Genomic DNA, 14,682 nt, shown 5'->3' on the forward strand with positions numbered 1-14,682 from the left:
CATGAAGGTCATGTTGTTCTTGTTTCCGGTTCTTTCTTTTTGTTTTTTTTTGTATACAGTTCGGCCGATACATTGTCCCTGCTGGACCTAGTGGGCGACGAACCAGGTGTATGAGCGCTAATGGATGTGCAATGGGCAAGTGCACACCCTCGGAAACGGTTCCCTTCGAAGATGGATTCAGACCTCCAGCCGGTCTCGATACTTCACCCGCTGGTCAACGCAGTCCTTGTCCTAGAAGGGTTCTACAGAATTTGGACAGATGAAGTTCTTCAACAAGCTTACTGGATAGCAGGGTTGTATGCGGGATAAGATCTGGGGCAATCGTGATGGGCCCTGTGCTGTTCTTTCTACCAAGAGATACGGACCGTGCCCATGGCATACGGGATATGGCTTCACTAGCGGATTTATTATTCCGGGCTATTTGTGCGTTTGCCCAAGATGCCCGATGTGCTACGGATGAGAAAACATTTCAAGTCCTGGTGGCTCGGGCAGCACTATATGACCATGGTCGAGGAGCTGGGATCAGGGGGTTATGCCATGGGTTGGCTGCATATGGAGCCATTTAGCAGGTAGATCCGGGCACTTGATTCCGGGCATGGTGCATTCTCCTGGGTCGCAGTGAATCAGCAAGCCTTGCAACAACCGTGTTATGGAGGAACGAATTATCTGCGAAAGAGCCTGTTCATAAGGCGAGACGTCCAGAAAGGTCACCCCTGGGGATATCCGTTCGAAGCTATGACTATCGGTCGTTCCTCAGTAATCGGGACATCCTATGCCTATTCCCAACGAGGAACAATGGACGAAGGAAAGCGCTGCCTCGCGCATCAACCGCATGAGAAAGAAAATGAAAGTACTATGTAATCGGGTGCTCATTAACGCCGATACAAAGTCTCACTCAATCTCGGATGCGTTAAGAAGAAGGCATCGTGCTGGCTCCTATACATGGTTAGACAAACTACTGTCGTACTATCTATCAGTTGACTTTCCCCACCGATCCTTTCTAGATGGGACGGCAATCTTGATGTAGAGGTTCTGTATCTCTTCCTGACGATCCTGACGGACATGGTCCAACAAAACCCTCATTGTCACGCGAGCCGCATTATACCAAGCACACGGACGAACCTGCCGCTGGGTACTGTCTGAACATGCGTCACCAAGTAATGGAAGATATGGTGCGCGAGATTTATGTCCAACGTTGGGCAACCTACGGAAAACATTACTCAATGCCACCCCAAGCCATGAGTCTGGCCCCAAGATCATATGGGCACAGTTCCTTGCCCAGAGAACATTGATAGTACCAAGGGCACTAGTCTATCCGTAAATCAAGGGGTCCTTCATCCCGGGTATTAAGCTAGTACAGGCCAGGCAGTCCATCTACCTTACCAGATTTACGATCTTTCTTGCGGGCCTCACAGGATCCTAACAATGTTGCAAGAAAAATTTTCCGACGCTCCAAGACAGAGGCTGGATATCATCAAAGGCGGCTCCACGACGAGTCAGCTAGAGCGAATTGATGTGTCCTCAGTCAATGTATGGTTTAGCTACCTATTCTCCAGAGTTCAGAAGAGAGTGACAAGCACCTAGATTCTGGCAAGTTGAAGAGCCGTCCCAAGCATCTTCATATCCCTAGTAATGGCCCGGCGAACTTTTGCGGTCAGGTTGCCCTTGGCTTTTTGGAGACCAATCTAATGTGCATTCTAAAATGAATCATTCAAATTATTACGTTCATTCCTGCCCTCCGTGCCGGTGCGCGTCTCACGCTGTCGAAGGGACTATAAGACAAAAGCGCGCGAATTCAGTGCAACGATGAGCATGGGCACATAATACTGGGTCTGCTCGTTGAAGATCACAAGTATCGTGGTTACAAGGGTTCACAGAACAAGATTGTGGCTCAATTTTCCGGGTCAGAGGAACCCTTTGCGGTATCCTTGAGCCTGTCTTGATCAAGGTAATGAGATTCAAGATCTCCGTGGTCTCAAAGGCCTACAGATCGGTCGATATAAACGGCGTTTGTTAGACCACAATCCATTCAACTCGTGTTTGTGAAGGGTGTTAATCTGCTCATGCTGTTGGACCATGGTCATAATTTGCCCGGTATTCTTGAGACCCAAAACGGGACTACTGGACAATGCCCTGTCTTGTTGACATTCCCATCCCTGGCCGGCCCGAGCTTCTATGCTGCTTAGCGGCTCAAAACATGCGAACTAAACCTCATAAAATACTCATGCGGCTGCAAACGCGAGTTCGATTCGGTGCAGTGCAAGGAGCGCAAGGGGGCAGATGTCAAGTGCCATCCTGCCAAAAGGATGCTTGTGAAGCATGCGGACGGTCTGGGACGTCTGGTCGATTGGGGGTGCTTGGTTGGAGTATATGGGTGCTGGAGAGGGTTTGGGAGGAATGAGATCCGGTCTTATGCTGTTGTAACCTGGGACTCAAGACAAGCTTTGATGTAGGTTGAAATAGGTTGATAGATAGATAGGGTAAACGGTTGGATAGCCCCCGTCTTCCCGGCGTCTCCAGTTATCCTCGTGTCTAGTCGTGGCTTCAATATGCCTCGGCGGTAGTATATAGGTATTCCGGTTCTAGGTACTCGTGTTGACCGCAAACGAGGTCGAGAAGGGCTCGAAGTACGCGACCAGAGCGAGCACACGGTCCGTTGTTCTTCAGGACGGTAACCTGGACGCTTCTCAATATCAGTGAAAACCCAAATGGACCGACGCTGCACTCGTGTACATATTCTAAACATTACTGCATAAGTAGAGCTACCATTCCAGTGGGGGTGGATGACACGTACAGAGATGGACTAGACAGTTATAATGGATCATAAATAAACTAGATTGAGGCGTGCTTGCATAGTATAACCTATGTCGTCTTTCCCAATAATAGGAATTAGGGATCTTCGAACCGGACACTGTCATCGAGCAGAATGCGATTCTCCCTGTTGGGTGACGGCCAAGTAGTAATTAGGCCAATGCCGTACATAGACAACATAACAATGGGAATATGACGAGATCAGAAAGGGACCTCGTAATCTGCAGGATTGTTGACAGTCATCGGGTCGCCGAGACAGAGAGGTGTTGATGGTGACCTCGAAGGTCTACTTTATGATCTTATCGTTGATAAACAACGCGGTGGGGCAGAAGGCGCACGGCACGTGATCCGGAGCCATACCTACCCGGCTATAAATTTATTAGACGGATTGAGTGCAGTAGGAAAGACCATATTTCTATCCTGATAGCTAAGCTATTTATAAGACGCGACAAGATATCGTAGACGCAGACGAGACGAAAGAACACAAATGACAGACCTCCCCAACGCCGTGGATTTTTGGGACACCATGATCATGACGAGTATGTAGAGTACTACTACGGATATAGAGATGAAGGTGAAGGTGAAGATATTAGGAGATAGCGGAGCATCGGTATCGTAGCGGCAAGCAGATAATGCAATAGATCGAGGACAGACAAGCAGTCTAACGACGCTGCGTCTTGCCCATGCCACGTTTGCCGGCGACCTAAACAGTATGTTAGCAAATTGTGAAAAAAAAAATAGAAATAAAAATAAAAATAAAAAATAAAAGGTGGAGGACATACCAAGTGCTTCGTAAGAGAAACGGTCTGGTGACGATCGGCCTCTCCCTGTCTGGCCATACGGTTCATCTTCTTCTGACTGAGCTTGGCGAGACGCTCGGCCTTGGAGCGGGCGGTCTCGTCCTGGACACCATCCTGGAGACGGTTCGTGGCAGCCTGGCTGCGAGCGCGGCCCTTGGCGCGGGCAATGGCCTGGCGGGGGTCGTTCATGTCGACGTCCATGGCATCGGTATCCTCGTTGCCGCGTGTCAATGGGCGGCCACGGTGCTGGCTCTGAGAACGGACGCGGGAAACGGCAGCATCACCGTCGTAGCCGGCGGCATCCAAGCCCTGCTCCATCTGGGAAAGTCTCTTGGCCTTTGCGCTGCGGGGAATGGCTGCGCGGTTCTTGAGAGACTTGCGAAGGCGAGCCTCGTTCTTCATCAGGGTGCGCTTCTCGCGGATGAGATCGGCCTTCATGCGGGTGTCGGCGTCTTCGGCGTCCTCGACGCTTTCGTCGGACTCGTAGTAGCCGTCGTTCTCGAGCTTCTCTTCCTCTTCTTCCAGCGCGGCGAGCTTGGCCTCGATATCGGGGTCCACGTAGTCGTAGATGTTCTTGCCGTTCCATACCTCGGGGATCTTGTCGTGCTTCCAATCGTCGTCGGCCAGGTCATATGTCTTCTTGAGATCGATGTTGTAGACACCAGCACCACCGTTCTCCTCTTCGATATCCCGCTCGAGCTTCTTGCGGTCGGGGTCGTTCTTGTCGTACTTCCTGAGGTTCTTGACAGCGTCGGGAATGAATGTCTCGAGCTGAGCACCACCCATGGGTTGGGCGACGTGGATACGGGCGAGAACATCGCCGAGTCTGCCACCGGGAGTACCGGCGCTGTTGGAGCCAGACTTGAGCTTCTGAGCAACTCTCTCGGCGAGCAACTTGTCGCAGGCGGCGTTCTTGACGTTGGTCACACCCTCGGTGGTAGTGCAAGACAGCTGCAGCATCTCAACATCACCAGTCTTAAGCATACCCTCCATCTGCTCTTGGAGCTCGGGCTCGAGGTCTTCCGGTCGTCGAACATCAATCTTGTTGACCACGACGAAGACGAGCTTGTTGGCGAACAGCGGTCGGATGCTGTGGAAGAGCTTGATCTGGTCGGCAACAGAGTAACCGCACTGCTCGGAAAGATCCATAAAGTACATCACGGCGGACCGCAAGTGCGCAATAGCAGTGATGGACTGCATTTCAATGGTGTTCATCTCCTCGAGAGGGTGGTCGAGAATACCGGGAGTATCAATGGCTTGGAAGCGGAGGTACTTGTAGTCAAAGTGACCGACGAACAAACTCTTGGTGGTGAAAGCATAAGGCTGAACATCGACATCCGCACGGGTAATGCTGCGCAAGAAACTAGACTTTCCGACGTTGGGGTATCCACAGATAAGGAGTGTGCGGGTGTTGGGGTCGATCGCTGGGAGACGACCAAGATGTTGTCGGACTTGCTCAAGGTAAACGAGAGGGTCTTTGAGGCGTCGGCAAATGGTGGCCATACGACCGAGAGCGGCGCGCTTGAGCTGCTTGCATTGGAACAGAGATTGAGCATATTTAATTAGACGGACGTAGTCGCGAGATACAGTTTCGATCAAGTGCTTCGCAGTCGAAACTTGACCGAGGGCGATTCTGAAGTGGTCGGCATCGTAGAGTGTGTTCATCAAATCCTTGTCTGCGCTTGTGAGAGGGGTACATATAGCTGTAACAATCGCCAGAACTTACGGAAAGGGTGAATGTCCTGAAGGCGAGGGAACCCTTCCAGGATAGCCTGGAATTTTTCGCCAAAGGTTTCCTGGGTGTACTTGACCTTACGGGTGTAGAAGCCTGGAAGAATTTTGGATTAGCGCAGTTCGACGTCCAGGACAAAAGATTATAGCGCTGTAGTACCTCGAATACGGCTGATCTTGAAACCCGCACGAATCTGAGTCGGCAACTGTCGCTGCGTACGACTGAGGACGATATCCAGGAATTCCTGGTTGGTGGGCACCGGGGGGATCTATCAAGCGGTGAAAGCGTCAGTTTCAACTGTTCGATAAGGAGCAACGGTGACATAGATTCGTACATCTTTCCACGTAGTCTTCATGATGGGCACCGGATCAAGAGTCAGTCAATAAAGAAAGAAAAAAGGCTCTAGCAAGGTGACCCGACTTGCGATGAGGCGGATGGAGACCAGTCGAGATCGATAAAAAAATATGGGAGGCGGTGGAGGCAGAATTTTTGGCGGGCGGTGAGCAAGTGTGGGGTTTCTGCAATTTCTAACCGAGCATAAAAGGAGCATAAAATAATACAAATCAGGTACAATTTAGTGCATTTACAAGCCTACTACGCCATACTGCATGGGTAGCTGGCGAGAATACATTTGACAACCGTATCTATGATAAACACCGAGCCTGCCCTGACCAAACCAATCCGGCCATCATACCATAGCAGATCGTATCATCGTAGCCCCAGAAACTCCATTGCTTTTTAAGCTGACCACTGACCAAACAATCCATGAGCATGCATCAACAACTGAATACGAATGTGAACGAGAGAATAGAGAATATAAAAGGGGTATGCTAGTCAAAAGCGAAAGAAAGTAATCGTAGCAAAGCTAAAGCCTGTCAGGCCAGCTCACTCCGGCCGGAACTCGAGCGTCTGTGATCCGTTAGCAGAGAATCTAAATGTTTGAACACGTTATAAACTCACCATGTCTGTCCAGCCACCACCACCAAACTGGCACTTGCTGGGACCCCGGTTCTCGAATCCGAAAGACTCGTAGAACGGGATGAGGTTCTCGTGGACAATGATCATAAGACGGTCTGCGATGGCAGCCTCACGGATTCTTTGAATGTAAGACTTCATCAATGTGCTGGCAACATGCTTCCCTTGGTGTTCGGGGAGAACCGCGAGCGAGTGAATAGCGATCGAGCTGCCATACTCATCGTGGCCAACGACCTCCCCGTCAACGACTGTTGAGCGCGCAGTCTTCCAGTCCGCTGGGAGCTCCATAGTCTTATCCGTCACGTTGTGTGTCGACGTGCGAGTGGCGACGATATGTCCGACAAGGGTAGGGCGAGGCTTTGGCTCGTCCTGGGCAAGGAGCGGAAGGCTGAACAGTCCGAGGCAGAGCTCAGGACATCTTCCCAGGCGATAGAGGAACTGATTAGCATGTCAGCAACTTTCAAAACTCCCAGTGCAGTTGGTTGGTATCTACCTTGTCTCTGGTGCAGCGTTCGTTCTCGGGGAATGCCTCCTCCACAGCAACACAGTCGTCGACGTTCGACTCGGTCAGAACTTGTACAAAAGGGTGCAGTTCGTCGAGCTTCGAGGGCTGGTGCACCGGTGGGCGGCGAAACCAGTAAGGATATTCGTTCAAATCATCGTGGTCAACCGCCACATAGTCCTCGTCAACCTCCTCCTCGTCGTCATCTTCCTCTTCGTCCAGCGGAAGTCCGTTCGCCATCATCGCATCTGAGTGGTCATAGCCGTCCGAGCGCGAGAGATCGTTACCGGTGATCGGCAGGGAAAATCCTTCTCCGTTGGACAGGGGTTTGAGCCCGTTAATGGGGTGGTCTGCGAATTGGTGATGTGACTGGTCCGACATGGCTTGGAGATGCAGGGGGGGTGGAGTAAGAACACAGGCGATGAGAGAATGAGTTTGACTTATATATAACAAGACAGTGTGTTTGTGAGCGAACGACAGACAGTGGTGGTAGAGGTATGCAGTCTGCAAGAAGGCCTGGAAGGAGCGATTGTGCGGACGGTAGATAAATCCGATCGAAAAAATGCGTCGGGACCAGAGTTGGTGGTGGGCTGGTGGCCACCGGTGGGTCGCGAATGCTGCAGGCGATAAGGCTTGCAATCAGAAGACACTGAATCGAGGGCCGAGAACGCTTAGCCAGATCATGCATGCAAGAGATTATTTCTAGAACCTAGCTAGTTATATTAAAGGAAATAGCCTTACTAACCTGCAGTGCATTGAGTTTGAAGAGTTTTCAACAAGGATGGCGGGGCAGCAGTCGCTGTAGTGGTTCGTGGTTGAAGGGCGTTATCTGCCCACTGGATCAACTGGACCTGGTGCCTATCTGCTAACTAGATCTCTCCACTCGCTGCTTATCTATTCTACACTCGACCTACTATACCTCAACCGGGGTCAATAGCTCTCCTTTGTCCAACGCACTCTCCAGGTTTCTGATCGCCAGCAACTCCATCTCCCGCTTTGTCTCTACCGTCGTTTTGCCGAGGTGTGGCAAAAGCATGACCTTTTTGTTCTTGACCAGTCCCGGATGGATCTTTGGCTCGTGCTCATAGACATCGAGCCCCACTGAGCTCAGTTTACCGCTTTCGAGACCCTTCACCAATGCTTCTTCATCTAGAAGAGGGCCGCGCGCAGTATTTATTATGATTGCTCCGTCTTTTACCTTGTTGATATCAGCCTCCGAGATGAGGTGGTGTGTCGCAGCTGTTAATGGAAGGTTCAAGCTGACAATGTCGGACTGCTGTAGGAGTTCGTCCATGGTCACATATTTCGCGTCGCCTTCAACGATCAGATACCACTCAACTCGATGGAGGAGTCTCGACTCACCTTCTTCCGCCTCCGGTAACCTCGAGCGATTATAATAGACAATGTTCATCCCGAAAGCCCTTGCTCGCCGAGCGAGCGCCTCGAACTAGTCAGCTTGTCACTTGAGCCTCGGTATAGACATGCGTACCTGTCCAATCCCTCCCATCCCAATAATACCCAGGATCTTCCCTTCAGGGTCTCGGCCAATCGGTGTAGTACCTTTCCACTCGTTATTTCGTACTGCCTCCAAAGGGATCATCGCGTATCGCAGGGTTCCCAGGATCAAGAACATGGCCACATCCGCCGTTGCATTGGCGACGATTTTCGGTGTATTCGAGATGCGTATTCCGCGCGCCGCACACGCCTGGACATCAATGTTGTCATAACCAGCTCCATTGTGTCCGATATATTTCAACGTCTTCGGAAGCTGAGAGACAAGGGATTGATCGAAGTTTCCGGTATCAGCGATTGAGTTGGTCCTGTAGAGGCCCGCGACACCGTCAAATGCCCCAGACTGGCAATCTCTCAGGAATTGTTGTCTGTCTCCCTGAAATTGAAGAAGGTTATACTTGGTTCCGAGGGTATCCCACTCTATTTGGCAGTGTTGAAGGCGGCCGATTAGAAGCAGCCCCGGTTTGGAAGACATGGTGCCGTAGCCTCTACGGAGGGTTCGAGGTAATGAGGTAGCCATAGTACAATCTTTGAAGCGGCGGCGCGTGCTTTATGTAGTTGAGAGCTATTTGAAGTTCTATCGGGCATGCTAAGCTAGACCCTACAATCGGCGAAGATGACTAGCACTGCCTCGGTCTTCTCACCGATTCCTGATAAATGTTCAGGCGAAAGGATGGAGCTCTCGTCAGTATTACCACTATTTGTGAAGTATATTTTATTGCGCTTGAGAAAGGTTGTGAAGAAACGGATTATAGTTCAGCCTGGTCACATTGTCATGTCGAGTACTAGTGGTGTTGTGCCATCTGCGTGGGATGCGATTTGTGATATATAATTTGAGCCCCTCCAGAACGTGGCATGTGTTTATGCGGTGTATGCGATAACACTCCCTACATAGGTCCTTATACCACTCATTTCCCTAATCTTTGGAATAGATCGTTCGACTCGAAAAATGGCCTTAAGAACCAACTGAACCACGCAATCACAAACCTCGTATCTAGAAATGCCTCGTAGTAGCAACGATGAGCGTGATCGGCCTCGGGACAGCCCAATGCAGCCGAGAGCGGAGCACATCATGATTGACTCACGTATTTTCCCTCACGATAACTGTCGACCCATTTTATTTCTCTCCTCCCGACCGCCAACTGCTCCCCCCCCCACACACTATGTTCTCTGTCATCCCGGTTCCTTGAGGAGCCTGATAGTCTGCTTGTTCCTGTACCTGCTATGGGTTACTAGGCTTCCAGCAGCTTCAGCGTTACACCATGAGCTCAAGGGCCGTCGCTTGGTCGCGGGCTACGCAGAGCCCTCTCAAGGTCCGGACACCTTTTTTCTTTCATGTGATTGTCTATTACCTGTACTAATTTGCTGCAGCTGCATTCAGCTATTGTAGGGAGCGGTGATGAAGCTATTCCGACCCCTCGCCGGTGCTTTTCTTCGTCATGCGATCGCCGAGTCAACCAGAGCGCCGACTTTTCGTCTACAAGCAAGAGCTATGACCGCCTCGGTCGTCGAGCTAAAGAGAAGCTACTTGACCGGGTATGCTATACAGCTTTAATTGCGTCTGGGGTTGCGCTAATGTATATCTGGTGCTAGGACTTCTTTATGAGCTTGCTTAACTCCGCGTCGACAAAACGAGAAGCAAAATCGTACCTGGCCCGCCTCAAGGCCCAACACCAAGCCAAGCCCCACAAAAAAGCTCCGAGCAAACCGACAGAACAGAACGTCGCAGAGTCATTGCCCTCCGGATTGAATCAGTCGCTGCCGTCCGGTGTCAACCTGGGGTCATTCTACGGCGCATCGCGATCGGTATATCAGAGCCCTGTCTTCCGCCATGACTCAACTCCGGCACCGGCGCGTGAAGAACATGCGGAGCGACTGCATCTCGCTCTGGTCAAGCTCAAAACACCGCAGCTTCTGGACGACACGACTCTCTATGGCGTTGCTAGGACGCTCTCACAAATCAACCGACTGGGCATGGCGTGCTGCGTTGTGGTCGATCCCGGCTCGGAGGGTGATACTAGCACGCTGCGAAAAATAGTTCTCGAGCAGGTTGGCCGCATTGCGACGGCAGTCGATGCGCAGCCGGATTCAAAATCATCACACTTGGATTCAGTACTGTCTTTTTCGGCGAAAACTCCGGATGTACCGACAGTCTCGTCCCGAAAGCAGCTCCTAGGCCCGTTGCGAGAGGGCCATATTCTAATCGTTGGACCGATTGGTTACACAGAAGATACACCCAAAGCTGTGATAGTACCCGCCGATGACACCGTTCTTGCCCTCACGAAGGAGCTCGCGGGACTGGCCCTGACACCGGATCCTGATGAGGACCCTATGCATACAGCGCAAAAGATTGGTGATCTACAGAAAGAGGTCTCTTTGGACCGAGTGATTTTGCTAGACCCTCTGGGCGGCGTTCCCGCTTTCAGAGGCCCTCAAACATCTCACGCTTTCATCAATCTGGACCAAGAGTTCGACAACATCGAGCGCGAGCTGCTTCAAGTTCGCAAGCCAGTCACTGAAAAGCAGAGCGAAACCACGATTGCCGACTCTATAGCGGAGAGCAATCCATTCTCAAAGGTTGCCAGCACCGAGCTTGCATCTACGCCATCAAAGCAAGCACTCATGTCGCTTAGCGTTGGCGAAGGCACTATCGATGGCCATTTGCAAAACCTACGGCTGTCCCAACAAGCTCTAGCTATGCTTCCTTCTGCATCATCTGGTATCATTACTTCCCCTGTTGAAGTTGCCAACTCGGCACGTTCATCAGAAGCAAGCCAGTCTGAACTATCAGTCGGCACTCGGCGACAGCGAAACCCCCTTATTCATAACCTTCTTACCGACAAACCTTTACTTTCATCCTCACTACCTCTGAGCCGACGGGCGCGCGGCTCGCTTCACCTTCCCGCTCCTCCTACCACGTTTGTCAAGCGAGGTATGCCCGTCAGTCTTATTCCGAACCCACGTGTCCAGATGTGGACCGCGCAGACACGGCCAAACATGACTCTTGAAGATCCCGAAGTTGATCTTCCCCGCCTTGTCCATCTGATTGAAGACTCTTTCAACCGCAAGCTCGACGTGAAGGACTATCTAAACCGGGTAAACGGTCGCCTAGCTGGTTTGATCATCGCCGGAGAATATGAAGGCGGTGCCATCCTGACCTGGGAGTTACCGCCCGGCGTGCCAGACGACGGAAGCGAAGAGAGTATGGCCAGAATGGTGCCGTATCTCGACAAGTTCGCAGTCCTCAAGAAGAGCCAAGGCGCAGGTGGTGTTGCAGACATTGTCTTCAACGCTATGGTCCGCACTTGCTTCCCCAACGGAGTATGTTGGCGAAGCCGGAAAGACAACCCGGTGAACAAGTGGTACTTCGAGCGATCGCTGGGCACTTGGAAGCTCGCTGATACCAACTGGACCATGTTCTGGACGACTCCTGATCTCCCTGACAAGCCGCAGATGTTCCGCGACTATGAAGCTGTTTGTCGAAGCATTCAACCAAGCTGGGCGGATGATACCGGGGTTATCGATTGAGTTATATACCAGCAATATATCAATTGCACATAGAGATAGACAATAGAACCTGAAAATTGGACATACTATTCATCAACTGTACCTACCTGTTTACTTGTGGCTGCTCTCTTTATCAATCTCACCGCCTTCGGCCTTATCGTCTATCAACAGGAGCCACATTTTCCCCTTTGCATAGTTCCTTTACACCATACCATTGATTTGCATTGAATCGCCCAGCATGGGCTTGCCTTGACGATGCCGATTTGCATCGAGTGCTCGTACCCCGTCTCACACCTGTACAGCGCCTACAGTCGCGCCGATGACCGGTCCCTGGGCAAGGGCGTGCGCCTGACGCAATGTCCGCGGTGCAAGCGATTCGCCGACAAATACGTTGAATATGATTTTGTGGTTATATTCATTGATCTTGTCTTGATAAAGCCGCAGGTATATAATGCGTTCCATTTGCTGAACTCTGACTGACTTATAAGGTGTACCGCCATCTCCTCTTTAACCGGCTTGAAAGCGATGACCACAAGTTCGATGTATGATGTCCCGGCTCGTTGACCTGACATACCTACTGACATTGCTTCTCAAAGCCATCAATTACGCGCCTCGGAGTCCTTCTCCTGCTTTTCGACGTCTATCTTACCTGGGCGCGCATCGAAAAGTCCCCATCCATCGAATCGACCTTCCTCTCGCGCGCCCCCATCATCATCCAATACCTCTTCTTCCTCACTCTGAACGCCCTCGCAACTCTCGCCCACCACCTTACAATCCGCCTTCTCGCCTCGATATTCACACCATCACCAAATAGGCAACCACATGGCACACTACAAGCCGAACCCTCTGTCCTTTCGGACCCAACAACACCCATCCTCCCCTCCTTCCCGCAGGCGCAACAAGGAAACACCGGCAATGCACCTGCAGCATCGCAAACGCAAAGCCCGCCTAAGCTTGCACCGCAGTCTGCGGCGCAGGATCTACCGGGTTTAGAGAATCAACGGCCTTCCGCTGGTCAACCGTCTAGCCCGCGCGACTCGTTCTCTACGTTACCGCCTCCTCTAAGGCGCGCTTCGACGGCGCCTATACAGACCCTTAAAACCATCTCCCCGCCGTCGCATCCTAGCCCGACTGCTATCAGCACCGCTCTCTTCGTAAGCAGCTGCGCGAAGCTCTTCCCCATCCTCCTCGTCATCTGGGGTCCAGACGGGAACCGGTCTTCTACCGCCTTAAGCACCGGATCAGATTCCGGCTCAGGCGCGAGCATCGCCACTCATACGAACCTCGCGCAACAGGCATTACACGGAATAACCGCCGCCGGCGCCGGCGCAAGCACCACAACCCCCTCCACCACATCAAACTCAGACCCGAACCTCAACTCCATCCCCTCAACCGTTACATCCTCAGTCCTCGAAACACTCCTCCGCTTTCTCCCTTCTTCCATACCGCACAGCTATATCGCGTCCTTCATTGACCTGCTCAGTTCTCTATTTACGCTTGGTGCAGCGGATACGCATCTTGTGCTGCTGAGTAATATTGAGGCACTTTATATACTCCTGGGATGTGGGTATTTAAGGGCCATGGCGCTGGCTGTTGCGGGGTTGATGGCTCGTTGGACTGTTCAGAGGGTTATTTTGGGGGCTGTAGGGGTTGGATAACATATTCTTTATGGGAGCTGAACTAGTATATTGCATGGAAGGGCGGGGAATTATTGTTTGAGTATGGCCAAGAAGCTGTAATTCAATGGATATAGATTACTTGAACTCGAACCCGAACTCACAAAGAAAAGATCCACGTAGGAAATAGATAATAATAACTAGGTATACATAAGTCGTCCTGCATGGACACCGACATGCAGAAATGCTCCTCTTCAACTCAATCTATTTCCCCCTCCACTTGTTCTATGCACTGTACATAGAGATATCAGTCATCACCCAATTCAACCTTTCACAGCCCAGGCCCCTTTGTTCTCATCCAACCCAATCCAACCTAAACCAAATCAATACAGCCCCTTCTTACTGCGGCACCCGATCAGGCCGGATATCCGCCCTCTTCGGCGCAATGAGAGGGTGCCACTGCGCCAGGAACGTAATCGCTATTGACCCGTTAGCTTCAATCGTCACTTCAAAATACCAACTCTCTCTAACTAGGAAAGGCAGAGAGTAGGGTGCAAGAGACATACCCCACATAAGATAACAACTCGCAAGCGAAAGAATAAGCGTGCTGCGCCAGAGCCTGCATCACAATCGACATTAGCATTATTCCAGAAGCCCATTATTCATCATTGATCCGACATCCACTAAGCATGGACTCTACCGACGAGGGGTGCAGGGAGAGACAAGTGTGTGGGCAACATACGTCTGATTATCACCCTTCGGACTAAAGACCCACGCTGCGACGGCAGCAGCCACGACGATTATGAGGCCGATGATTAGACTCCAGCTGTTTTCACCATTTAATCAGCATTCTGTATCTATGTTGGGGCGAAATGCGCGGTGTTGGTGTAGTCGTACCCGTTTGCCATTGTTGATGGTTCTCTAAGCTATAATGCGCGGGATTGAGCGGGAGATGATAGTGAAGAGAAAGACTGGACCAGCCGAGTCTTCTGATGAGTTTATCGAGGCTCCGGACGAGATTGAGTGTACTGGTTCGGAGGTAAGGGTAGGTGATGCCGGAGCGGAGGTCCACGTCGGTTTCGATCAGGGATGGTTCGCTCGCCAAGAGAGTGACTGGGGATCGGTAAAATCGAGCGAAATAATGCGTGCTTTAGAGCGCCCGAATGTAGCCGTGGAAAAGTCGATGTTATGTTGGTTCGTGGACGTGCGGAGGTCTGAATGCTTGAA

The 14,682-nt window shown here is 51.4% G+C and overlaps 7 protein-coding genes across 7 annotated transcripts; 3 read left to right on the forward strand and 4 right to left on the reverse strand.

Annotated features, from left to right (window-relative positions):
* Positions 1 to 3,372: 3,372 nt before the first annotated feature.
* On the reverse strand, positions 3,373 to 5,826 carry BDV14DRAFT_78744 (putative GTPase NOG1). The gene is made up of 5 exons (XM_073777531.1): positions 5,678 to 5,826; positions 5,503 to 5,611; positions 5,338 to 5,439; positions 3,594 to 5,287; positions 3,373 to 3,514 (listed from the first exon to the last, which is right to left on the reverse strand). Exons 1-5 carry the CDS (start codon positions 5,696 to 5,698, stop codon positions 3,473 to 3,475), a joined length of 1,968 nt encoding a protein of 655 aa, XP_073627060.1. The 5' UTR covers positions 5,699 to 5,826; the 3' UTR covers positions 3,373 to 3,472.
* A 1-nt stretch (position 5,827) lies between these two features.
* Positions 5,828 to 7,559, reverse strand: BDV14DRAFT_78743 (polyamine acetyltransferase). The gene is made up of 3 exons (XM_073777530.1): positions 6,812 to 7,559; positions 6,304 to 6,756; positions 5,828 to 6,252 (listed from the first exon to the last, which is right to left on the reverse strand). Exons 1-3 carry the CDS (start codon positions 7,199 to 7,201, stop codon positions 6,229 to 6,231), a joined length of 867 nt encoding a protein of 288 aa, XP_073627061.1. The 5' UTR covers positions 7,202 to 7,559; the 3' UTR covers positions 5,828 to 6,228.
* Positions 7,560 to 7,733: 174 nt separating this feature from the next.
* Positions 7,734 to 8,807, reverse strand: BDV14DRAFT_201119 (D-mandelate dehydrogenase-like dehydrogenase; the record flags this gene model as incomplete). Its single annotated transcript, XM_073773677.1, has 3 exons — positions 7,734 to 8,134; positions 8,183 to 8,261; positions 8,310 to 8,807. The coding sequence occupies 3 exons, from the start codon at positions 8,805 to 8,807 to the stop codon at positions 7,734 to 7,736; spliced, it is 978 nt and encodes a 325-aa protein (XP_073627062.1).
* Positions 8,808 to 9,092: 285 nt separating this feature from the next.
* BDV14DRAFT_78733 (uncharacterized protein) lies at positions 9,093 to 9,828 on the forward strand. Its single transcript, XM_073777529.1, has one exon. The coding sequence runs from the start codon at positions 9,333 to 9,335 to the stop codon at positions 9,720 to 9,722; it is 390 nt and encodes a 129-aa protein (XP_073627063.1). The 5' UTR covers positions 9,093 to 9,332; the 3' UTR covers positions 9,723 to 9,828.
* Positions 9,470 to 12,017, forward strand: arg2 (acetyl-CoA:L-glutamate N-acetyltransferase). Its single transcript, XM_073769038.1, has one exon. It carries the CDS (start codon positions 9,935 to 9,937, stop codon positions 11,858 to 11,860), a length of 1,926 nt encoding a protein of 641 aa, XP_073627064.1. The 5' UTR covers positions 9,470 to 9,934; the 3' UTR covers positions 11,861 to 12,017.
* Positions 12,018 to 12,062: 45 nt separating this feature from the next.
* BDV14DRAFT_78871 (sterol homeostasis protein ARV1) lies at positions 12,063 to 13,565 on the forward strand. The gene is made up of 3 exons (XM_073777532.1): positions 12,063 to 12,283; positions 12,328 to 12,381; positions 12,436 to 13,565. The coding sequence occupies exons 1-3, from the start codon at positions 12,095 to 12,097 to the stop codon at positions 13,495 to 13,497; spliced, it is 1,305 nt and encodes a 434-aa protein (XP_073627065.1). The 5' UTR covers positions 12,063 to 12,094; the 3' UTR covers positions 13,498 to 13,565.
* Positions 13,566 to 13,854: 289 nt separating this feature from the next.
* BDV14DRAFT_201122 (ATPase, V0 complex, subunit E1/e2) lies at positions 13,855 to 14,363 on the reverse strand (the record flags this gene model as incomplete). Its single annotated transcript, XM_073773678.1, has 4 exons — positions 13,855 to 13,934; positions 14,022 to 14,074; positions 14,198 to 14,281; positions 14,353 to 14,363. The coding sequence occupies 4 exons, from the start codon at positions 14,361 to 14,363 to the stop codon at positions 13,855 to 13,857; spliced, it is 228 nt and encodes a 75-aa protein (XP_073627066.1).
* Positions 14,364 to 14,682: the final 319 nt, after the last annotated feature.

Source organism: Aspergillus stella-maris (assembly GCF_047715825.1).
Source record: "Aspergillus stella-maris strain CBS 113639 unplaced genomic scaffold BDV14scaffold_35, whole genome shotgun sequence".
NCBI lineage: Eukaryota > Fungi > Ascomycota > Eurotiomycetes > Eurotiales > Aspergillaceae > Aspergillus > Aspergillus stella-maris.

Bases quoted from the DNA above. Each gene is read 5' to 3' on its own strand.
- BDV14DRAFT_78744 (XM_073777531.1), bottom strand. From the start codon at position 5,698: ATGAAGACTACGTGGAAAGAT. The intron at 5,612-5,677 runs GTACGAATCTAT...ACCGCTTGATAG, and splicing joins TGAAGACTACGTGGAAAGAT to ATCCCCCCGGTGCCCACCAA. The intron at 5,440-5,502 runs GTACTACAGCGC...AAATTCTTCCAG, and splicing joins CAAGATCAGCCGTATTCGAG to GCTTCTACACCCGTAAGGTC.
- BDV14DRAFT_78743 (XM_073777530.1), bottom strand. From the start codon at position 7,201: ATGTCGGACCAGTCACATCACCAATTCGCAGACCACCCCATTAACGGG. The intron at 6,757-6,811 runs GTAGATACCAAC...CATGCTAATCAG, and splicing joins AACGCTGCACCAGAGACAAG to TTCCTCTATCGCCTGGGAAG. The intron at 6,253-6,303 runs GTGAGTTTATAA...AACGGATCACAG, and splicing joins GTGGTGGCTGGACAGACATG to ACGCTCGAGTTCCGGCCGGA.
- BDV14DRAFT_78733 (XM_073777529.1), top strand. From the start codon at position 9,333: ATGCCTCGTAGTAGCAACGATGAGCGTGATCGGCCTCGGGACAGCCCA.
- arg2 (XM_073769038.1), top strand. From the start codon at position 9,935: ATGAGCTTGCTTAACTCCGCGTCGACAAAACGAGAAGCAAAATCGTAC.
- BDV14DRAFT_78871 (XM_073777532.1), top strand. From the start codon at position 12,095: ATGCCGATTTGCATCGAGTGCTCGTACCCCGTCTCACACCTGTACAGC. The intron at 12,284-12,327 runs GTATATAATGCG...CTGACTTATAAG, and splicing joins TTGTCTTGATAAAGCCGCAG to GTGTACCGCCATCTCCTCTT. The intron at 12,382-12,435 runs GTATGATGTCCC...TGCTTCTCAAAG, and splicing joins GCGATGACCACAAGTTCGAT to CCATCAATTACGCGCCTCGG.